The 24,745-nt window shown below is 35.3% G+C and overlaps 1 protein-coding gene across 1 annotated transcript in view; it reads left to right on the top strand.

The window, feature by feature from the left end:
• The first annotated feature begins 85 nt into the window (after positions 1 to 85).
• tubgcp3 (tubulin, gamma complex associated protein 3) overlaps positions 86 to 24,745 on the top strand; it is a 40,965-nt gene continuing 16,305 nt past the window's right edge. Inside the window, exons 1-12 of the mRNA XM_056456650.1 lie at positions 86 to 320; positions 3,675 to 3,782; positions 5,857 to 5,924; positions 6,041 to 6,124; positions 6,220 to 6,431; positions 7,411 to 7,583; positions 9,653 to 9,765; positions 13,910 to 14,035; positions 14,169 to 14,237; positions 16,642 to 16,774; positions 18,054 to 18,220; positions 23,805 to 23,915. Of these exons, the coding sequence (XP_056312625.1) occupies positions 245 to 320; positions 3,675 to 3,782; positions 5,857 to 5,924; positions 6,041 to 6,124; positions 6,220 to 6,431; positions 7,411 to 7,583; positions 9,653 to 9,765; positions 13,910 to 14,035; positions 14,169 to 14,237; positions 16,642 to 16,774; positions 18,054 to 18,220; positions 23,805 to 23,915 (1,440 nt within the window). The 5' untranslated portion in view covers positions 86 to 244. The remainder of the gene's footprint in view (positions 321 to 3,674; positions 3,783 to 5,856; positions 5,925 to 6,040; positions 6,125 to 6,219; positions 6,432 to 7,410; positions 7,584 to 9,652; positions 9,766 to 13,909; positions 14,036 to 14,168; positions 14,238 to 16,641; positions 16,775 to 18,053; positions 18,221 to 23,804; positions 23,916 to 24,745) is intronic.

Raw genomic sequence — 24,745 nt, 5'->3', positions numbered from 1 at the left:
TATTAACGCAACGTTAGGATGAAGGAACCTGTTTCTCAGCCTCATTTCACAGCCGATCGTTTTTCCGCTGCGCACCGCTGCTGTGTTTTCCGTTGACTGTCCGACTGTGAGCGCTTTTCGGCGGGTTCCGTTAAAATGGCGCTGTTGTTGCCAGGAGCTCAAGCCCATCGTATGGACAGCGACAGCGGGTAAAAAACACTGTTAACCGTTTCTGTTCGCACCGGAGGCGACAAATAAGCGCACAATGGCGACGCTTGACCAGAAGTCCCCCAACGTGCTTCTGCAGAGCTTGTGCTGTAAGATCACGGGCAAGAGTGAAGGTAAAGACCTTTACATCACTGTCACACCGCTGCTTAAACATCATCGTTATGTGTAGGGAGGGTGTCACGTTATGTGGGTGTTTCGTTGAAAATGTGATGCGATTAAATACGTGATTGAGGGTCAGATCTGCACCGAGGAGATGCTGTGATCTCGAAAACATCTGCAGATGCTGGATAACGCAGGGCCCCTGCTTCAAATGCCTTTTCATGTCAGTTGATAGACGGGGGCAAAGTTGGTTTTATATTCGGCCATACTAGCTTAATAATATAATTTCAGCAAAGAATTATTCGCAAATTCTCAATGGGAAAATCATATTAGCAGCCAATGACTATCAAAGTGCAATAGTGTTCACAGTCAATGAAACAGTGCTAATGTTGTTTTGAAGTCGTACTTGCATGCGAATTCAGACCCAATATGCAAAGTAGCGTGGTAAACAACATAGAGACCGTAAATGAACGAATGTGCGAATATAAAACCAACTTTACCTCGACAGTAAAGAAACCCTGTGGGGTTTTGTGTCATCTGATGTCAGCTGTCATTTTCCTGTAGTATGTATGAATTAAACCCGGACCTGCAGGAATTAATTGAGGTAAAGTTGGTTTTAAATTAACACATTCTGACTTTCTGCTTAAATAATACAATTTCACAAAAGTATTATTTACAAATTCAAAATAGGGAAAACACATTAGCAGCCAACGACTATCAAAGTACAACAGTGTTCACAGTAAATTAAATGGTGCTTTTTACATTTGCACTTTCGTTCATTTTTGAACAGTGACAACTTGTGACACAGTCCCTATATTGTTTACTACTTACTACCGTGTACTTACGGTACTACCGTGCTACTTTGAATATTGGGTCTGAAATCACATGCAAGTTCGACTTCAGCACTTTCAACAACATCAGCACTTTCATTGACTGTGAACAAAGTTGTACATTGATAGTCATTGGCTGCTAATATGATTTGACTATTTAAAATTTGCAAACAATACCTTTATGAAATTATGTTATTAAGGAGAATGTCTGAATGTGCAATTATAAAGCCAAATTTACCTCAATGCTGTCTTTTTCCTGTAGTGTGTATGAATTAAACCCAGACTGCTACTGCAGGTACCACGTCAAAAGAGAGTTCGCATAAGATATAAACAGAGCAGAAACTGAATTTAAATACATCGGCAGATTATCAGTGAACTGTAGAGACTAGGCATGGGACGATATCCGTTTTCAAGGTTTACGGCAGTTTTAAAAAGTAATGTTTGTAAAACCGTTAATCTTCAGTTATAACATTCCTAAGGTATATGTAAAGTTTTTAAAATGTTTTTATTTTATGTGTTGTAAATAAATCTGTGTTTTTGAAACCAATGAAGAGAGCAGAAGTCAATGGTTTATTTTAATTATTTAGCCTGACATGTTTACTGTTTTAAAATATTATGTATGTTTCCTAAAATAAAATGTGTTGTTAAATTGTGTAAAAAAATATATATTATTATTTTTTTATTCAGACATTTTAAAATAACTTATTTTTGAGCAGTAATCACAATACCGTGAAACTGTGGTATATTTATCCAAAGTTATCACACTGTCCGAAACTTATACCGGCCCATACCTAGTAGAGATGGTGAATGAATGATCCTTCCATTCATTTTCCTGAAGAGGAGATAGATATCCACTTCAGTCTTTGTGTAGGTTAGGTTAGACACTGCAGGTGAACATGGTAAAAAAAACAAACCATATCGTTATCGCCATACTTTTGGTGATTTCTAAAATGTTGTTTAAATATTTATCGTCAATCCCGAAATTATTCATATCCCTGGCAAATTCTGACTTAAAGTTACTTTTATTTAACCAGCATATTATTTTTTTTTTTGACCAGAAATGACACAGGCTTCTCCCTAAAGATAATAAGACAATGTACAAGAGGTATCATTTTGGAAACAATTATTTATCCAATTTTATTTACAGTTTAACAAAATCTTTAAGTCAGAATTTGCCAGGGGTATGAATAAAATAATTTCAGGCTTTCCTTTAAATGAGAAAATATTTATTGAAATATGCACTATTTTTCATACGCTTTTCTAGCACACAAGTCTAAGCATTGAATGAAGCCAAGTTTAAACATTTGTTTACTTTTTTTTCTTTCTTTCTTTTTCTATTTAAAAAAAAAAAAAAAAAATTACATCATATTAGAGTCAAATGTTTTTAGAAGGAGGGTCTTGACAACAGTTGCAAAGTTTGGTGTAAGTGATACTCAAGTGGAGATTTACACTTTAAAGTTTAAAAGCTCGTTTTGAGAAAACAACTTTAGAATCTACAGACACAAGTTGATGAAGTGTGACAAATGAACACTTATTTAGAATAATTGCACTGAATAAGCACTTAATGTTAAGCCAAAAGGCCCAAAATCAAAGGTGGTTGAAAAAAATGCACCTTTTCTTGTAGGCAGTGTTTTTTTGTCTGCAGTGTTTTGCCTTAAAGGGTTGGTTCACCCTCAAAAATAAAATCTGCTCACTATTTACTCTCCCTCAAATAGTTTCAAACCTTTACGAGATTCTCGATTCTAAAAAGTAAACTAAAAAGAAGATCTTAATTGAAGTAACCATTGACTTCCATTAGGGCTGCACAATATTGGAACCATCTGACGATATTTTGCTTTGCTGCAATATGTATTGTTAGTATTGTTAGTATTGTTAATATTGTAAATATAATTTCACCAAATGATATGAATGGTTCTAATTGGAAAGATTTCATTAATTAGATCAATTGAGATGATCAAGCCCTTTTCTATGCAGTGCATCTGCATGAAATAGAATACATTACAAGCGTATATTCAAACGACAGCAAAAATAAAAGTTAAATAAATAATGCTTTATGGTTTTCTGGGGAGTCTTACAGTATTGAAATATAGAAATTGAACAAACACATGTAAAATAACATGATTATCATTGTATGAACAATTTTATACAAAAAAAAATATATTTAATAAAATTTATATCCTTTGATCTTTAATAAACAATCAAATCCTGGAATGTGACTTGCGGATACACACATTGCGATATTGATGCTCAAATAATATATTGTTCAGCCCTAACTTCCATAGTAGTAGTTTTTCCTACTATAGAAGGCAACAGTTACAGGTTTCAAAACAACTTCTTTTGTGTTCAACAAATGAAAGAAACATGTAAAGGATGAGTAAATGATGACAGACTTTTCAGTTTTGGGTGAACATTCCCTCGGGTGAACATCCTATGTGTCTTGTGCATGAGAATGAAAGTGCTTTAATGTGTTCCATATATGAATCTTCAGTTCTCTTTGAATAAATCTGTTGTTTCGTTTATGTCTGTTTTTGTTCTCAGCTGACGTAGCCCATCAGTTCCAGTACGCTGTGCGGGTCATTGGAAGTAATTACGCTCCCACAATTGAACGGGACGAGTTTTTAGTGTCTGAGAAAATTAAGAAAGAATGTGAGTGATGTGAAGCCCCATCCTTTATTTAAGTGCACCTGTGCTTTTAGGAGGCCTGAAACAAATAATCTGTGCATTTCTGACCTATTATATTGATCTACAAAATATATATACAATTTTAAATGTTTGCCTTTTTAATACAAATATGAGAATTCAGTTTAATGAATTTTTATTTCAGAAACATATTACTAAACATTGTTTCTGCATTAAAAAATATAAAATACAGTGAATTATAAATTTGCTATAGTAGCTGGAATTTCAACAGATGTAATCATAGAAATTCATGACAATAACTACTACTTTACTTTGGTAAGATGATTAAATCAACAAACTTTCGAATGTTCAGTATAACAGAATTTAAAAATGCATTTGATCAAAAAAATTACTGTTAATAATAATTGACCCTTTGCTAAGCCACACCTGAAAACCACCACACACCAATCGTGGCTTAGCAACCATAGCTACACGCAGGAGGTCTGTCAAGCTTTTGAGTGAGGGAAACAAGCTAAAGCGCTGTGCATATGGATTGTGCAAATCTGACACCGGTATCCTAAAAGTTTGGATGGGGTGGTGGAGTTTTATTCCTTTTCCAAAACCTAAAACCAAAGGGGAGAAATGCTAGCGTAGATGAAGCTGTGTGAGGGGCCGTATAAGCAGCACAATCCATTCATATTTCCATCTGTTTCAAGCTACAAATACTTGGATTACACATCAACAGAACAAACCCGAGATATGATCACAAACTGAGCTCTGAGCGATCGATATACTTCACTCGCAGCTGTTTTTCAGTCATTTACAACCCTCATGCCCATGTCAGAGCTACAATTTACCAGTGTTTTCGTCTGTCTTTTGGAGATTTAGTCATTGGTGATGATGTTATAGCGGGTTAGTGTCTGCTTTTTATATTTGGTGTCGGATTAATATTTGCTGGTAGGGAAATCTATTTGTTCACTTCTGCTATTTATACTTTGATTTGCATTTCAATTTATTTCTTTTTTTCACTTAACCACAAATTAGAAAAGAAACTGTATAAAAAGCACACAAACATGCTGACAGTTATAGATACTGTACATTGTTATGGGTCAGTGATGCTAATATTTAGCACAAATCCATAAATTTTCTATTCTATGAAAGAATTATGTTGAAGCACTGTCCATGCATGTTTCCTCGTCGATTAGTAACGCTATATTTCAATGCACAACAATAGTCTATCAGGCTTTTTGGCCAAAAAAAAAGAGAAATCAGAGTTTAATTTGTTATTATTAGATTATTTTTTAATTTCACTTATCCTGCTGTGCATGAACTAAGCTGTTGAATTGTCAGCAAATGAGGCGGCTAGGCTTTAGCTTCAGTTTTGATTAAATTATTTTCTAATCGGTTGCATATTTTGTCATGAATATACCCCTGTAATGCATTCTACGGTTCTTTTTTGCCTGGTTTTCTCAGATATTTCACCGGTTCGCCAAAAATTACTAATCATATCCCTGGGAATGTCAGACACCGGCACATACATATTGTTATAGACGTGCCAGGCACGAAAGCTTGACAGGCTTTAGCTAAGGGTCAATTATAATTTGTGATTAACTGATGTTTGGTTTTACCAATATTTGTTTCCTGATATTGAGTTATTTTTTCCAAGGTTGGATATTTGTTATGTAAAATCAAATCAAATTTTAAGTTATTTTCAAATATTGAAAGAATGATCACTGTATGTAGCAGAGTATACACATTTATGTCAAATTTACAGTATTTTACTTCTTTGTATAGTAAAATAACACAAAATAGTGCTGTCAGCTAGAATTTCAGAATTAAGATTGACAAAAATCATTAATATTTCAGACAACGGGATTCAAAATTGACTGTAATGTATTTACTGTTTGTTTAATGTCTGTTACTTTACTGACTATGCATAATTATTCCACTATGCTGTCTCTAGTAATAATGCAGCACTGGACCAATAGGGGTAGAGACAGTTCTGTCAAAAATGCCCTTTAATAATAATAACTGCATTAAAAAGAAAATCTCTCTATATATTTTGTTTAATTTATTTATTGTTGTTTCTGAATTCTTGCAGTGTTGAAACAAAGGCGGGAAGCAGATGCAGCCCTTTTCTCTGAGTTGCACAGAAAGCTTCAGACCCAGGTCAGAATCGAGCATTATTCCCATTAATTCCCAACTACCCGTGGTGCATAAATCAGATATAACGATCAACATATTGTTAGATTTTGTATGTTGATTCAGTTGTTTCGGTTCAACAGGGTGTATTGAAACACAGATGGTCCATCTTATACCTCCTGCTCAGCCTCTGTGAGGACCCAAGGAAACCATCCGGCCGGGTTCCTGTATGAAATCTTATTTTACAGACTCTGATATGAAATAGGAAATATAATTTTGCATGATGTGTAAGCACAGAGGTGATCTAGTTTTCTGTCTACAGGTGTGTAGTTATGGAGCTCTGCTTGCTCAGGCTTTGCCCCGTGATGTTCACTCCACGCCGTTCTACTACGCCCGTCCTCAGAGTCTCCCGCTCAGCTACCCCGAGCGCTCCGCCACTGCTCATAACTCCAGCATGGCCACCAGTGGAATCAGCAGTATGGGGGTTTTCTCCATCAACGGGCCTGGGCCGACCCCTCCATCTCTACTTACTGGGTAAGTTACAGACAGTAGACCCTTTTCATATTTGTGGGTTTCTCAGCAGTGGAAGTCGTCATCCATGGGTAATCATATGACCGGTATACTTTAATTCACGAATTTGAAAAAAGAAATGAAATGACGACATTTCTAACAAAAACCGGCCATCAAACAGCTCCCCAAAATAAACGTTTTGTAATAAATAATAAAAAATTATTCAGTGGCTCAAAAAGAATGTTATTAAGCTGCAAAAATCCTTTCTGTGCACGTAAAATAAAATCAATGACGTTGTTCAACAGTTTCTACTCCTCAGTGTCAGTATAGTGGCCACGTTTATTGTTCATTTATTCATTTTTTTTTATCTAGAGGGAAAATAATGTCTTATGTAAAGTGGTTTGAAAAATGAGTTGTAAGAAAAGATCTAGCAGCATTTTTCTTTCCTGTGAACAGTTGTTGTGTCATTTTTATGGAGCTTTAGTTGAATTGCTTGATATAATCCTATATAAAGTCTATGACAAAACACAAAGGTTTCTCTCTATCCTTCTCCCCTTTTCATAATTATCTTTTCAATTATACGGCTGTTGTATTTGTCGCAGGTTTAATTGAACTGCCGCACACTCATCTATTATTAATGCGTCTGTCTAGCACCTGCAGCACTTAAGATATTTTAAATATGGCCACGTCCTCCAAGCTCCTGAATTAATTGATTACCGGATCCATTTCACAGTAAATCTGTCAGACCAAACAACATCATTAAAGTGTCCGAAGCTCAATGTCATTATTTGTTTAAAGCATGCCATTATGAGGTAATTAGTGAATTCCCGCTGGTTTTGCTAATGGGCAGCAAAGATGTGTCAAGAGGAAAAAATTTATGTGGCGAAAAATGCAAATATTTCTTTCACCGTGGCCTTAGAGTTTGGTGTTTTGTTTTAGTATGTGACAAAAAACATCATGAGGTTAATTTATAAAAAAACATTTTTTTTTATTTCTGCTTCAGAGCTGGAACTCAGGCTGTTGGAGAATCTATGAGAGGGTCACGTTTAGCCTGGACTCTGCCGGTGTCCAGTTCTCCGTCTGGGGCAGCAGCTGCTCCTCGTCCCCCCAGCGGACCCTCCTCCAGTCCAGCACCCAAACCGCCGCAAAGACCCAGAAGGGACGGAGATGGCAGTGGTTGGTGTCTACAGCAAAAATCTTTGTTTTATCACAGGACATGGCCAAAGTGTGGAAAGTGGCGATTGCTTATATTAAAATAAATAAAATATGGATAATATTTGAAAAACTTAAATGGATAGTTCACCCAAAACATTTAATTTACTTACTGTTAGAGCTGCACAATTTTTTTTTTTTGCTTAAAATAAAGATCACGATTTTCTCACGATTCTGTAGATGTAAAATAAAGGTTAATATGAGTCGGCTATTATTGTTTTTTTTCTCAAACATATTGTAAAACAGTAATAAAAATATTATGCGTAGGTCTACTGGTTTCTATAAATAATTCTATTTGACTTTATAATAATTCTGATTTTGAATTATTATGTTTGAGATATATGCTTGCAATCTGTTATTGACAACATTATTAGACCATTTATTCACTGGTAAAATGAGACATTTGTCATTGTCAGATTCCCTCTTAAATTAAATTCAAGGCTAGAGGCTACAGTAGTTATACTGACACTGTAAACATTTATTTTCATGCACAACTCCGTGTTCGCTATGAAAAAAAAAACATAAAATGCTGGTCTAAATCACAACTCTAAAATGCAATATAATGATTTAAATGATGCGCACGCTTTCGGTTTCATTTTTACTGCTAAGTGCTGTTCATACTTCGCGTGCGGCTCTCAAACGATCACTCTGCCACAAAATGAATATTATTTACAACTTTATTACCTTTATTTTCAGGTTCCGTTCAGACGCGCGTGCATTTATCATTAAGTATTGCGCGCGACCCCTCCTCTCTGTGGTAACAGCTCACAGTCAGCAGCTCACATCACATGTGATTTCCCGGCCACGAATACATCATTATATGAAAACAAAAATGACACTTTTGGGTGAATTATACTTTATAAATACAGTATGTGACTCTTTCAACATCATTTGGAGGTGTCCATGTAGCTAAGCAATGTACAGCATGTGAAACAATGAAAAGACTCGTGCAGCTGCCTTTGCTTCTCTCCTGAACTTGAAAATAAGATTGACAGAATCATAGAAATGCTGGATTAAGATCATCTAGGGGGTCGAATCGATATCGCGGTCTTTTTTCGATTAATTGTGCAGGTCTGCTTACTGTCAATGGTTTAAAACTAGTACTGAATTATTAATTTTATTTGCAGTATCACAAATTTTAAACCACAAATGTTGGTTACACTTTAGTCATGTGACATGCAGAGGAAACATTACATCAGCTTATGGATTCCATATTTCCGTGGGAATGCATTTTGATATATAAATTTATATAATTATAGTTATATTCATTTTAATAAGAGTTTGGTCACCAAACATCTTTAGGAATAGGAAGAAAATACATTCAAAAGCGTGGTCCACTGCGATATCATATTTGAAACTTTAGCTGATGTGTAATGTAGCTGTGTTAACATAAACTACATCTCTGAATGTAATGCGCTCAAAGTTCAATGCAAAGGGAGAGACTGGCTTTTACAGAGTTAGCTTAGCAAAGCCTACAGCAAATAAAGTTTAGCTCTATTTAAAAAATACTTAGAGTTTCTTTCATATATATTCTTAAAAGAATATATTTTGAAGAATGTTGGTAATCAGTAGCCATTGACTGAATAGTATTTTCCGCCTAGTCAATGACAACTGTTTTCCAACATTCTTCGAAATATCTTCTTTTGTGTTTAACAGACGAAACACAGTAAATGACAATTGCAATCAATTATGATCCTATATAAATATCTTTTTAACACCATTGACATCTGCCCAAGTGTTATTCAATACATGCAATAAATGTGTCCGTCTGTGAACAAATCCTCATTTTATTTTACCGAATATTTTCCCAATTTTTTAAAAGAATGCCTGAGGCTAGTTAGAGTAGATTCTTGCATTTCATATTAGATTTCTTGTGCATTCTTTAGACCTGAAGAAGGATTTGCGAGGTGTTTAAGATGCAGAGGGCCACATGGCACCTTTCGCTGGGACAGATATACGAGTCTGACCTTTACAGCACTTCAAACTCTGTTTTTCACTACTTTTTTTTCTCCCTCTCTCTTTTTCTGGACCAGCTGAGATTGGGGAAGCTGCTCTCGTCCGAGACATTCTTTATGTTTTCCAGGGAATAGACGGAAAGTTCATCAAGATGTGCAGCCCGGAAAACTGCTACAAAATTGATTCAAAGGTGATGCATTATGAGCTGTATCTTTCTTTTGTTTGGCTTCTTTCAGAGCTACCGTTAACATATGATAGGATTTTATTGCAGGGTATTATTTGCGATATTAAAAAATATGCACCACTCTTGAAAGTTTTCTTCCAGGGAGATGTATTATTTATTTATTTATTATTTTATTATTTATTTTTTTTGTTTGTTTTAAAATATTAAGATTCTGATACATGCTGCTTGTAGAATGTATCATGAATGTATTAAATATTAAGCATTATGATTAAATATTAACCACCGTTTTAAATATTGAAAATAATTATAATTATAAAAAAAAAACTGAAATCTGCATATTAGACTGCTTCATGTGACTCTGAAAGCTGTAATAATTCATATAAAAAAACTTTGCCCAAACAGAAATAAATTAAATTACTATATATATATATATATATATATAGCTCAATGCATTTAGGTATGTAGACATGGTCAAGACGATCTGCTGCAGTTCAAACTGAGTATCAGAATGGCCTTATAGCAGCAGAGGACCACATCGGGTGCGACTCCTGTCAGCTAAGAACAGAAAACCGAGGCTACAATTCACACAGGCTCACCAAAATTGGACCATAAAAGATTGGAAAAACGTTGACTGGTCTGATGAGTCTCATTTTCTGCTGAGACATTCGAATGGTAGGGTCAGAATTTGGCATCAACAACATAAAAGCATGGATCCATCCTGCCTTGTATCAACGGTTCAGGCTGGTGGTGGTGTAATAGTGTGGGGGATACCAACTGAGCATCGTGTTAACACCACAGCCTACCTGAGTATTGTTACTGACCATATCTATCCTCTTATAACCACAGTGTACCCATCTTCTGATGACTACTTCCAGCAAGATAACGTGCCATGTCATAAAGCACGAATCATCTCAAACCTGACCTTTTTTTTAACCTGACAATGAGTTTACTGTACTCAAATGGCCTCCAGAGTCACTAGATCTCAATCTAATAGAGCACCTTTGGGATGTGGTGGAATGGAAGATTTGCATCATTGATGCACAGCCGGCAAATCTGCAGCAACTGCATAATGTGATGTCAAAATGGACCAAAATCTCTGAGGAATATTTCCAGTACCTTGTTGAATCTATGCCATTTAAGGCAGTTCTGAAGGCAAAAGGGGGTCCAACCTGGTACTAGTAAAGTGTACCTAATAAAGTGGCCAGTGAGTGTATTTTAACATAGCATTTCCTAATATCCTTATTTTTATTTTACAAATTAATGCAGACACTCCAATCTCACCAAATTATTTTGATCTGTGGTGTATTTTAGCAAAACATACAATTTTACAAGAATGTTTATAATATAAGCTTGCTGTGTTCTTACAAAGCAAGTATTTAATGACCACTCTCTAAATGAAATCGTATATAATTTTATATGATCTCAAAAAATAGCTAATCAAATCACTTAGTCATTCACAATGACTATGTTATGATGATCTTTTATAAAGCAAGTTTAACTTTTAGATTTATTGCCAAGTACTTTTTTCTGGCTATTTATGTTTTTAATTTGGTCTCCACTCCAGTTACAGTACAAACACTTTAGACGTTAGACGAGGATGATGGGAAGTAATTATTATGAGCACAATGTTCTACTGTAGCACTTCTTGAAAGTATTTATAAAGTCTGTTTTAAGTGAGTTTTAATTAAACAAACTGAAGCTCCTGTCAGTTTGAAAGTGCATTATGGGAAATATAGGATAGCATCATCAGTTTTTTTTTCTCATGATCTCATGAATCCATTTAAGCCAAGTGACTTACAAGACTTTTCTTTTTTCTTTTTTTTTTTCCAATCCTGGCAGACACTAACAGTGAATCAAAGCCCATCGATCAGGTGTCTTTTTCAAGTGACACTTTCAAAATGGTACATCCATTTGTTTAGAAAAGAACAATGGGCTTTTTATGTTCACTGAGGTGTGCTGGATAAAAAATAGGCACTAATATTGCACACATAAAACAGATTGAGGTCATGTCCATGTGTTGTGCGATTAGTCGATACATTGATTATTGTGACTAGCCTACTAGTTACCATCTTAACCTAGTTAAGTCTTAAATGGTACTTTTAAGCTGAATGCTAGTATCTTGCAAAATCAGTAAAAAAAATAGTCATTTTGACTTCAACTGTAAGTCTAGCAAATCCAGAGAAAGTGGCTCCTACTTTTCCCATAGCTGTATATCCAAATATGAAGTGTAAAAAAACATATTGTTATCTCTTTATACTTGCCATTATATGTGAAGGCATTTCTTGGCATCTGCCTTGAGTTTAACAAATCAGTGAATTCATATTTTGCATATTACTTTGTTGTGCTGTTAGTAAAAGATATCAGATTTCAGTGCCTTATCCGTCTGTATCTGAGGAAAAATATGTGAAAGAACTTTTTGTCTGTTTAGAAACCGTTTCGCTTTGAAGGAATCTTGGTGACCTTTCCAAGCGCATTCCTAATCAAAGGCTTAAATAGGCCTTTTATTAAGTGTTATTAAAGAGTTGTTGTGGGGAATGGAGACGATGTAGCTCACAATGAGACAAAATAAAGTGACCATTGAGATTAGCTTGAGCAATTTCTTCATTAAACTTATAGAAATGTCTTCGCCACAGTATCACAAGATTACACACTGGCCGGTTTTTAGAAAGCCTACAATAAAACAGATTTCCTACAAACTCAAAAAAAGTCAGTGTTGGGTTAAAAAACTAATATATTATCATTTTAATCCCATCTTGCTCTTTAAAATGAAATGTAAATGTAAAAAATTACTAGTGCTGGGCAAAATAAAAGTTTGTTTTGACATAATGTGTGTACGGTGAATATTTATTATGTACATTTAAAGTCAAAATTATTAGATTTATTTTTTTTATTTTCTTTTTTCTTTTTTAAATATTTCCTAAGTGATGTTTAATAGAGCAAGGAATTTTTCACAGTATTTCCTAGAGCTAGAAAAAAAGCAGTTTTAAATAAAAAAAAAAAATAATAATTTTAAGGTCAAAATGATTAGCCTCCTTAAGCAATATGTCTTTTCGATTGTCTATAGCACAAACTATCATTATACAGTGATTTGCCTATTTACTCAAACTTGCTTAATTAACCTAGTCAACCCTTTAATTGCCACTTTAAGCTGATTACTAGTATCTTGAAAAATATCCAGTAAAATATTATCCACTGTCATATCATCACTGTCATATCCACTGTCAAATCAGTTATTAGAAATGAGTTAAACTATAATGTTTTGAAATGGGGGAAAAATATACAGGGGTGCTAATAATTCAGGAGGACTTATAATTCTGACATCAACTGTATATATAAATACACGTGTGCATGCATATGTTTGACTATTTATTTTTAGTTACAGTGTGATACAAATAATATATATTCATTTAAATGTCTATGTAACAAAAGTTTGTCTAGTTTTTTTCTATCACACGTGTGTGTGTGTGTGTGTGTCCGTCCGTCAGTCCGTCCAAATTTCTGTTTAATGGAAATATTTTTTTTTTTCAACATTTGTAAACATAGTTTTAATAACTCATCTCTAATAACTGATTTATTTTATCTTTGCCATGATGACAGTATGTATATTGATGGTTTGTTCTATAGACTATCGAAAAAATATATAGCTTAAAGGGGCAAATAATTCTAATCTTATAATGGATTTAAAAAAAAATAAAAAACTGCATTTTTTTCTAGCCGAAATAAACAAATAAGAGTTTAAACATAATTTGGGAAATATTTAAAAAAGAAAAAAAAATCAAAGGGGGGCTAATAGTTCTGACTTCAATTGTGTGTGTGTGTATGATGTATATGTGTATATAAATTATGTGTATAACATATAAAATGTCTAAACAAACTTTTATTTTCGATGCCATCTTTGCCCAGCACTAAAAATATCATAACAAATGCTTTCACGTTACTTTCCTTAAAAAGTACCTAGGTGACACATTTAGCTTTGTTTCTTTGTTTCTTTTTTTAAGGTGACTTTAGATTGTAATGTATTACTTTCAGTATTTTGGTTCTTCTTGCTATGTATTCTGTTATTGTATGATTAAACTGGCCAACTGCATTTTGTAGGTCAGATAATGATTGAATTTTTTATTATTATTAAATATTTTTTATTATTCTGTAGGTGCCACTGTGTAAGTCTTTGAGAGACACTAGCAGCAGGCTGGCTGAGCTCGGCTGGCTCCACAATAAAATTAGAAAATATACAGACTCACACAGCCTGGATCGAGCCTTTGGTCTTGTTGGGCAGGTAAGAAATATAATGTCTTCATTTCAAGTCATTCTTCAAAAAAATGATTACAATTTAAAAAATGAAAATGTAATTACTAACACAAAATGTTGCATAATTTTAGTAAAACTTGTTTTGTTCTCTTTATTCTCAGAGTTTTTGTGCTGCTCTGCATCAGGAACTGAAAGAGTACTACAGATTGCTGTCTGTACTTCATGCACAGGTGAGTACGGGACAAACGCTTAATGCGCAGGGGAAAATGTGTGTGCGTTCGACCCTTTTCTGCCTTTCGTTCTTGGCTGGAAAAAAATCTGCAGGATAGTGTAGTAAAGTTTTCAGAACAAAAGTTTGGGGAAACTGACGCAAAGCTCCAGCCAATTCATGTACCCTGTCTGAAATGAAACAAATTGCTCCTGTAGCTCTTTCTGACTGTTGCATCAAAAGCAGCTTGTGAAGAAGATAACCAAGCATAGGACCACCACAGTGAATTAGTGGAATAAATGAATGAATTAGTGGTGCACCAATCTTTTTTGATTATATATTAATACTTTTTTATTATGATGATGATATAATTTTAACATAGAATAAATTATTTGATTTAAGCCAAGTGATGCTACATGAAACATACCTACACAAAACAAAATTTTATGTTTAATATATAATATGCATTATAACCTCATCTAAACCTCTCTGAATAAAGTGGGATCCCTTCTTATCATTAATAAAAAAAAATCATTATTTATAATTCATAAAACAATATTTCTCACATCAGGGACAATGAGCTTCTGCCAGTAAGTTTTAGATATTTTTGTATTAGATATTTTTAGTCAAGGTGTAAGCATTTAGACTTTAGAACACTGCGAATGACTAAAAACCTTTTCAGATATTTTATTTAACTATATTTAATATTTTTTTATTATCTGATTTTTTTTTTTTTTTTTTATTCACTGTTGTCATTTTCATTCATTTGTCTTGTCATTTGTCTACATTATTTATATCTCCATAAGTCATTGTGTTTGAGAACAGGGATGAGGTTCTCAAGGTGAATGCGTACATTGGCTCTAAAGGTCAAATAACAAAAAAAAAAAGTCAAGAATCTTGGTGTGATTCTGGTGTCAGATCTGAGTTTCAGTAGTCATGTCAAAGCAGTTAGTAAATCAGCATACTATCATCTCAAAAACATTGCAAGAATTAGATGCTTTGTTTCCAGTGAAGACTTAGAGGAACTTGTTCATGATTTCATCAGCAGCCTTACTGTAACAGCCTTCTCACTGGCCTTATCAGAAAGACAGTCAGACTGTTGCAGCTCATCCAGAACGCTGCGGCCAGGATTCTGACCAGAACCCGGAAATCAAAGCACATCACGCCTGTCCTCAGGTCTTTACACTGATTCCAATTACATTCAGAATAGATTTTAAAGTATTACTACTTGTCTATAAATCACTAAATGGCCTAGGACCTCAATACATTACAGATATGCTCACTGAATACAAACCTAACAGATCACTCAGATCTTTAGGATCATATAAACTAAAAATTCCAAGAGTTCAGTCAAAGCAGGGTGAATCGGCTTTCAGCTACTACACCCCCCGCTGCTGGAGTCAGCTTCCAGAAATGATCAGATGTGCTCCAACATTAGGCACATTCAAATCAAGACTGAAAACACATCTGTTTAGCTGTGCCTTTACTGAATAAGCACTGCTACGTCCGACAGATCACACTATTGTGTGTTTCTTTTCTTTTTCATTCTTTTATAATCTGTTTTAACACATTTTAATCAGATTTTATCTGTTTTTAATCATTTCTATTTTTTTTATTTTTTTTTTTATTTCATACTTTTGTCTTTTTTATTTTCTGTTTACGTAAAGCACTTTGAATTGCCACTGTGTATGAAATGTGCTATATAAATAAACTTGCCTTGCCTTGTATATTTTCAGCTCTCTGCTCTGAGGCACTAGTATCACTATTGAGCCGGTCTAGCCAATAGCATAATAGCATGTACTGGGTATATAGAAAGACCCCACCTGATTATTCAAATTTGGATAAACAACCTATGCATATAACATGCGAATACTCTTTGATTCAGATATTGCAAATACTATTATCGTCACTTTTTGTTATATTGTTCAGCCCAACTCTATTTACATACTTTTCACTATAAAATCATTTGCAAGCCAGTTTGTGTTCAATCTGCAGAATAAAAAAATAATAATAATAATACCGGTAATCATTAGGTACACTTTGTTCATACTGATTTTTTTTTTTATACCATTTGCCTCCAGGAAATATCTATGAGACATTTTTACTCAAAGAACTTAAACAGTAGCTTTTCTCTCTCTCTCTCTCTCTCTCTCTCTCTCTCTCTCTCTCTCTCTCTCTCTCTCTCTCTCTCACTCACTCACTCACTCACTCACTCACTCACTCACTCACTCACTCACTCACTCACTCACTCACTCACTCACTCACTCACTCACTCACTCACTCACTCACTCACTCACTCACTCACTCACTCACTCACACACACACACACACACACACACACACACAATACCGGTAATCTAAAACATCCAATTACAATATTTATGTATTTCTTGCCAATTAATTGGTATGAATGTGTGTGCGTTCAGCTACAGGTGGAGGATGATCAGGGTGTAAACATGAGTGTGGACAGTAGTCTGACTCTGAGGAGACTTCTGGTGTGGACCTACGACCCCAAGGTTCGGCTAAAAACATTGGCCGCCCTGGTGGACTACTGCCAAGGTTAGTGATGATACGACTCGTCCATAAGACACAATCTGCAAGATGATATTTTATAAATATAGTGCTAGAGTTCCTGATCCTTTTTCACAGTTAGAATATATTAGCTTCACCCTGGTTTCGTTAAATTGCAAAAGCAACCTGAACACACACTCACTGGTCACTTTATTAGGTACACTTGTTTAACTGCTCGTTCACGCAAATTTTTAATGAGCCAAGCACAGCAACTCAATGCATTTAGTCATGTAGACATGGTCAAGCAATCTGCTGCAATTCAAACCAAGCTTCAGAACAGCAACGAAAAGGCGATTTAAGTGACTTTGAACATGTCATGGTAGTTTGTGACGTCCTGGTCTGAGTATTTCAGAAACTCCTGATCTACTGGCATTTTCACGCACAACCATCTCTAGGGTTTACAGAGAATGGTCCGAAATTGAGGAAATATCCTGTGAGAGGCAGTTCTGTGGGTGCAAATGCCTTGTTGATGCCAGAGGTCAGAGGAGAATGGCCAGACTCGTTTGAGCTGATAGAAAGGCAACAGTAACTCAAATAACCACTCGTTTACAACTGAGGTATGCAGAAGAGCATCTCTGAACACACAACACGTCCAACCTTCAGGCGGATGGGCTACAGCAGCAGAAGACCACACCGGGTGCCACTCCTGTCAGCTAAGAGCAGGTAACTGTAGCTACGATTCACACTGGCTCACCAAAATTGGACAATAGAAGATTGGAAAATGTTGCCTGGTCTGATGAGTCTCAATTTCTGCTGCGACAATCGGATGATAGGGTCAGATTTTGGCATCAACAACATAAAAGCATGGATCCATCCTGTCTTGTATCAATGGTTCAGACTAGTGGTGGTGGTGTAATAGTGTGGGGGATATTTTCTTGGCACACTTTGGGCCCATTAGTACCAATTGAGCATCATGTCAACACCACAGCCTACCTGAGTACTGCAGATACCCTGGTATTTATTGAAGAATGATGCACCACCAAGAATAATGCATTCACTGTCAAGCTACTCAAAATACTATTAGAGATTAGGGTTTTTGTACTGAAATAGCTTTGATAGATGGTTTTTAAAATGTATTCCCAGGAAGAATTTGAATGTATCATTTATCTAATGATCTTAATGGTTATTATTGAATTCAGAAGTTTTTATTATTATGTACTATGGTTTTTATCTATATTAATCTTGCTAATCTCAAATAGCCATAAGTTGCTGATGTGACAATAAATAAATAAACAAACAAACATACAAACTCTGGTTTCTCTCTCAGGGCGTAAGGGTGGAGAGTTGGCCACAGCTGTACATGCGTATGGAAAGACCGGTGATCCCAACATGAGAGCACTGATCCAGCACATCCTTGGTCTGGTGTCTCATCCGATTCTCAACTTCCTGTACCGCTGGATTTATGATGGAGAGCTGGAGGATACTTACCATGAGGTCAGGACACACACACATACACACTTTCTGTTTATGTTAAAGTCACCTACTATGTAGTTACTTTAGTGTTTACTTTATGGTTAACACTGCAAAGCTGTGTACTCCATTCTTTACACTGTGGCAATCATTTTGCTGCAAATCTACAATTAAGAGACTGTTGCAGTGACTTTTTTTTAATGAACTTTTAATTTGGTCATTAAATGTCCTGGAGAGTTTCACAAGCCTCATTTCTCAAGTAGTGGAGCGTTAAGACCTTTTTTAATAGTGTCTCTGATTTAAATTTCATTAGCAATGTAAGAGTTGCTCCGTTTGATTCACTTTCATTTATCAGTTCAGAGTCTTTAGACCATTTTAGGATTATCTCTTATATTATTATAGCATTTCTAAGTATTTTGAAAGAATTTATTTTTGAATGTATTATTATTTATTTAATACATTTTATGTCTTTATTTAAATTGAAAAATTATATACTAACTAACTGGCCACTTCATTAGGTACACTTTGTTCATACTGATTTTTTTTTTATCCCATTTGCCTCCAGGAAATATTTATGAGACATTTTCACTCACAGAACTTAAACAGTAGCTTTTTTCCTTTCTCTCTCTCTCTCTCTCTCTCTCTCTCTCTCTCTCTCTCTCTCTCTCTCTCTCTCTCTCTCTCTCGCTCTCTCTCTCTCGCTCTCTCTCTCTCTCTTCTCTCTCTCTCTCCCCCCCCTCCCCCCCCCTCCCCCCCCCCTCTCTCTCTCTCCCTCCCCCTCTCTCTCTCTCTCTCTCTCTCTCTCTCCCCCTCTCTCTCTCTCCCCCTCTCTCCCCATTCTCTGTAAACCCTGGAGATTGGTGTGTGAGAAAACTGCAGTAGATCAGCAGGTTTTAAAAATACTCTGACCATCCTGTCTGGCACTAACAACCATTCCACTTTTAAAGTTTCTCAAATCATCTTTCTTCTGGATTTCGACATTTGATTTGAACTACTCCATATTTTGACCATGGCTGTTTCCCGATTCCAAGAACACAGAGAACAGACTCTTGTTTTTATGAAGACCGGTCCTGCCAAGTTACCCCTGAAGAACCAACTTGGAAGTCCGCGAGAACACATCCTCTAAAAATGAGATTTTTCCTAATGGTCACATGACATTCACGCATTTTAATATGAAATTATTTAAACATTACAACATTTATACAATTTATCTTTTTAACATGTGTATATAACATGCACAAAACCCATAAAATACTTGACACAAAACAAACTAAACAGATTTTATTATGAATTTTAGCAATAAACACCCTTAATGCCATTTTTATTTTTTATTTTTTAAGATTTTCACATGAACGTTTACTTTCACCATCATTATCCTGAAATAAATAAGTTGTATCTCTAAACTTTAATAATAAATAGTTCTATAAAACATGCTGTTTCCCACCTCCTTTATTTAGCTACAATGACTTTTGGGACGTGTAGAGCGAGAACTGTTCTCAAGTCTGCATTTGATGCATCCTCGATATCAAGAATGTATCCAGGTTCTTTCTCGCATCCTCCGTTCTTCAGTTTTGGAGCTAAACTTTTGTGGTTGATGATGTTACACGAGAAAACAAGGATTGGTTACGAACATTTTTTTGAGAAACAACCAATGACTATAGAATACACAAGACCTGTCACTCGTATAGTTTTGAATGGGAAAAGTATAACGTTCAATATGGTGAATGAAGCCCCGCCTACTAGTACAGGAGCCAGTCAGCGATCAATACAGACGTTTCTCAAATCTCAGCGAATCCTTGCTTCGGGCATAAAAAAATATATCCACAAAAAGCTTGAAATCTGTACTTTTAAATGAACCAAGTGCACTTGAAAACAAAAAGTTGGTTTTGTAAACTATGAAATTAATGCAAGGTACAGTCTGTCCTGTCAAACGCACATTGACTGCAACTACTCGAACGCCCACAAACTTGTAAACAAAAAGTTGCCGTCATTTCTGGAGGACATTCGGCATCAAGGTCAAGTTGTGAACTTCAGAAGACCAGCACGATCAGACGAAGCATTATTCAGAGGATGATAGTGTGTAGCACGGCTATAAATGAGGTTGGTGTCGTGATCTTGTTCATTTCGAGTGCGCATTAGCTTGGGCAACCTGAAAAAATGCAGATATTTGTTTGATTCGGACATATAAAGACGACGCTTATTTCACTAAGTTGTTGTTTAATTTTATTACAAAAATGCAATGTAATCATGATCTTGGCAAACAGTTTTGGAGAATTTGATGTTTTCTCATTCAGACAGAATGCCCGAGCATACTGCCCGAGAGGCGTTTCAAAGATGGCCGCAGAATGAAATGACTTGGCTTAAAAGGAATTTGAAAATAACCCATGTCTTTAGTCACTGCCATGTGCTGAATAGCCTTTGGCTAAATAGAAATTTGCTTTTAACAGCAGTTGAATGTGTGCTTAATAAAGTGGCAGGTGAGTGTGTATATACAGTTTAAGTAAAAATTATTAAACCTCCTGAATTATTAGCCCCCCTGTTTATTTTTTCCCCCAATTTTTGTTTAACGGAGAGATTTTCTCAATTCATTTCTAAACATAATAGTTTTAATAACTCATTTCTAAAAGCTACATTATTTTGTCTTTGTCATGATGACAGTAAATAATATTTGACTAGATATTTTTCAAGACACTTCTATACAGCTTAAAGTGACATTTAAAGGCTAACTTAGGTTAACTAGACAGGATAGGTTAATTAGGCAAGTTATCGTATAACGATGGTTTATTCTGTAGACTATCTATATAAAAAAATATATTGCTTAAAGGGGCTAATAATTTTGACCTTAAAATGGTTTTTCAAAAAATTTAAAACTGCTTTTATCCTAGCCGAAATGCAACAAATAAGACTTTCTCCAGAACAAAAAATATTATCAGACATACTATGAAAATTTCCTTGCTTTCTTTAACATGATTTAGGAAATATTTAATAAAGAAAAAAATTCAAAGGGAGGCTAATAATTCTGACTTCAACTGTATATATTTCATGCTACTCCTAAACAACAACGATGGTGGCTGTGATAGAAGAATGGTTTCATATAAAACAAACAGTGGCACGAGAAACCCCACAGCAGCACGTCACAATGCTTTCTGTTTGCGGTGTACAGACACCAAGTAGGACAATGTTTAGAGCTTTAGAAGTATGGTAGTTCAAAGTGTTTGAAAGCAAAACAAACTTTTCCACTAAAGTTTGCTTTGGTGAGCGAAACAAATTTAAAACCAAGTTTGTTTTGGCCGGATTTTGTTTGGAAAGACGTCATTTCAGTTCTCTTTTGATTTTGTTTGAAGTATACCGAGGCCTTAAATATGTTCTTTTCTCAGGCTATTTTCAACTGAGTGAGCTTAAATGTATTTAAAACCTTTTCAATTCATCTTTATTTCTGTAGCACTTTTACAATGTAGATTGTGTCAAAGCAGCTTAACATAGAAGTTAGGTTGAAACTGTCAGTCCAGTTTTCAGAGGTGACGTTCAGATTAGTTCAGTTCAGTGTGGTTTCATTTCCACTGCTGAAAGTCCAAACTCTGAAGAGCAAATCCATCGATGCGCAGCTCCACAAGTCGCAAACCAGTGGCGACAGCGGTGAGGAACAAACTTCACCAATTGATGAAAGTGAAGGAAAAAGCCTTGAGAGAAACCAGGCTCAATTGGACACAACCATTTCTCCTCTGGCCAAACTTCTTGTGCAGAGCTGTGGTCTAGGCGTCAGAGACGTCCATTGTGGAGAAACAAGACTTTTTTTTTTTAAATAAAGTTTTTGGAATTTTATTAATCGTACACCTCATAAAAACATAGAAATGCCATTTAATGCATACAAAATTAGCAAAAAGGAATTCCTTCATGTTTTGTATTTGATCATATAGTTCAAGCTGAACTCATACACAGTGTCCTCATGTTGACTCCATTGACTTGTGCTCTGTTATAAGTGTGAGAAAGCAGCTGCACTTGAGTGTGATTTAGTTCTCCAGACACAGTGAACCACAGTCTCCTACACACAGACGTCCAGATGAGGACAGATGAGGCTGCACTAATGGACCCGTCTTCTTCTTCTTCCTCTTTGTCCTTCTCTTTCTTTCTCCACGCTATCACTCTCACATCCACTTCTCCTTGTCCTCCACCATTACCAAACAGTGTCAATGAATCTTTCTTTACTTAGTCTATGCCCACTCGACTAAGTCTGAAGTTGCAGGGCGTAAAAGAATTATCGCCCAATCAACTCCCAGCTTCCCCTCCGCATGGGCACCAATCAGACTCTACTGCCCGCAATCACAGGATTTAATCTGGCCCTCGCTGAAGTGTAACAGGCTTTTTCACAGTGTAAGCAGTGCTGAGGGGTGGAGGTGACGGAGAGGGTTATATCACTAATGTACCCATCCGCAGCGCTCTCCTTCTGGGCCAGGGGTTTACGAGCTACTCGTTTCCATTGGCATCGTTATTCTTCGCAACAGTCAATTTAATAGTCGCCATGCTGAAAGTACTGATGTACTCTTCAGGTGGAATTACTATAGAAAGGTCATTCGTTGTGCTATTAGTTGAGCAGTTGATGAAGGTCATTTGTCTCTGAGCTGCAGTGGTTACTGAATGTTTCCTTACTATCAGACTCTGTGCATGTTGGATGCTGTAGCATAAATATTTACCCGAAAATGAAAAATCTGATATTATTTAGTCACCCTTGACATGTTCTAAAACAGTCAGAGTTTTTTTTTTCTGTTGAACACTAAAGAAGATATTTTGAGGAGTGTTGTGAACCTGTACACATTAAAAATTATAGAAAGGAAAAAAATACTATGGAAATCAGTGGTTACTTGTTTCCACCAATTCTTCAAAATATCATATTTTGTGTTCAGCAGAACAAAAGCAGACTGAAACAAACTCAACTGGCTGTCAAGGGTGAGAAATGATTGCAGAATTTTCGTTTTTCCGTGGATAATGCCTTAAGTATACTCACTACCCTTCAAAGGCAAAGTGCAGTAACTACACAGTGCTTCCCACACATAGACATAACATCAGGCTTGTTTTAAACCTCCAGGTAAGTGTATCGAAGTAGGGTTGGAACTAAATTGTGCAGGGCTGCGGCCCTTTAGGAAGTTTGACACCTGTGCACTAGAGGGTAATTAATGTGTAAAATTTCAGAAACAAACCCACTTATCTACATGTTTGACTAGCTGGGGTAAGAAAAACTTTAAAGGCATTTTTCTTAGTTTAAGTGTTTACGTAGTAGAAAAATGTTTTTTCTCTTCAGAAAATAAAAAAATATATATATGTATATATTTCTTTTGCTGTAACCATTGTACTTGGTGATTCATTCAATGAAGTGGAATAAAATATTTGGACATTGGAAAGTATTTTGAATAATAATTGACTTTGTTTACATTTTATGGACCTCTGTTTCAGTTATAAAAAATCTTTTTCAAATGTTCTATTAAAGAAAAACATTGTGTACATCTTGAATTGTCTGAGTATATTAGCAGTTTTCAATACTGGGTGAGCTGTCACTTTAAGACTTTTCTAAAATCGAGAAGATGCCTGTCTGACAATCAAAACCTTTCTTCAGTTTTTTGTAGCCTCGGACCCAACAGTGAAGACGGACAGACTCTGGCATGACAAGTACTCACTGAGGAAAAGTATGATCCCATCCTTCATCACCATGGACCAGGCCAGGAAGGTACAGCACTTACTTTACATTATCATAGTCACTACACTGTCTCGTGATGGTTAACACCTATGATGGTGGTCTGATCTACACAATCTGTGTTTTTGTTTTTAAGTAAAGTGAGTAGTGTTTGCTATATCAGGCAAGTCAATAGATTGTATGTATTTATTTAGGCTTTAAATGAGGCTTAGGATCCAATCAATTTAAGCTTTGGGGACATCAATTTGAATAAAGCATACACCACAAATTGACTGGAAAAAAACGAAACAAAAATAATACATTTATTATAAGTTTGCAAAACACATTCCTCTATGAAGTATTTTTATGTCCGTTTTTTTGGCAGGTGTTTAAAATGTGAAGTATACTATTTAGTGATTTCTTCTTAGAAATATATTTTGTATCTCAATATGTAAGCTTCATTATAAATTGTTAAATATATTATATTATGTCTGTTTACAAAAATATTTTAGCAAATTTGATTTAATAATTATTGTATGTGTGTAATATACAATATAATTAAATATTTTACTGTAGTTATGTTATTGTTATTTGTTTATTCATTAGATGTTTTTATTTATTGTTAATAATTTTGCTACTCACCAGATGAATTTTGTTTATTTACTTAATTTGAAATATGCTTTATACCTCAGTCACACTAGAGTTTGTGTGCGAAATTCTGTTGTACGGCGCTGCAAAAAGTGGCGGGATTAAACAAGATGATTAGACATTTTAAAAAGCCAGCAATTGGTCCATATATGAAATGTTTTGATCTTCGATTGGTCACGCAATCATGTGATGCGATTTTCATAGGTCAGAGTTTACCAAGCTTGAACTTCGCAACA

The sequence above is a fragment of the Danio aesculapii genome, chromosome 1 (genome assembly GCF_903798145.1).
Source record: "Danio aesculapii chromosome 1, fDanAes4.1, whole genome shotgun sequence".
Classification (NCBI taxonomy): Eukaryota; Metazoa; Chordata; class Actinopteri; order Cypriniformes; family Danionidae; genus Danio; species Danio aesculapii.
Note: the sequence above shows the minus strand (reverse complement) of the source record. Positions and strands in the feature narration are given on the sequence as shown.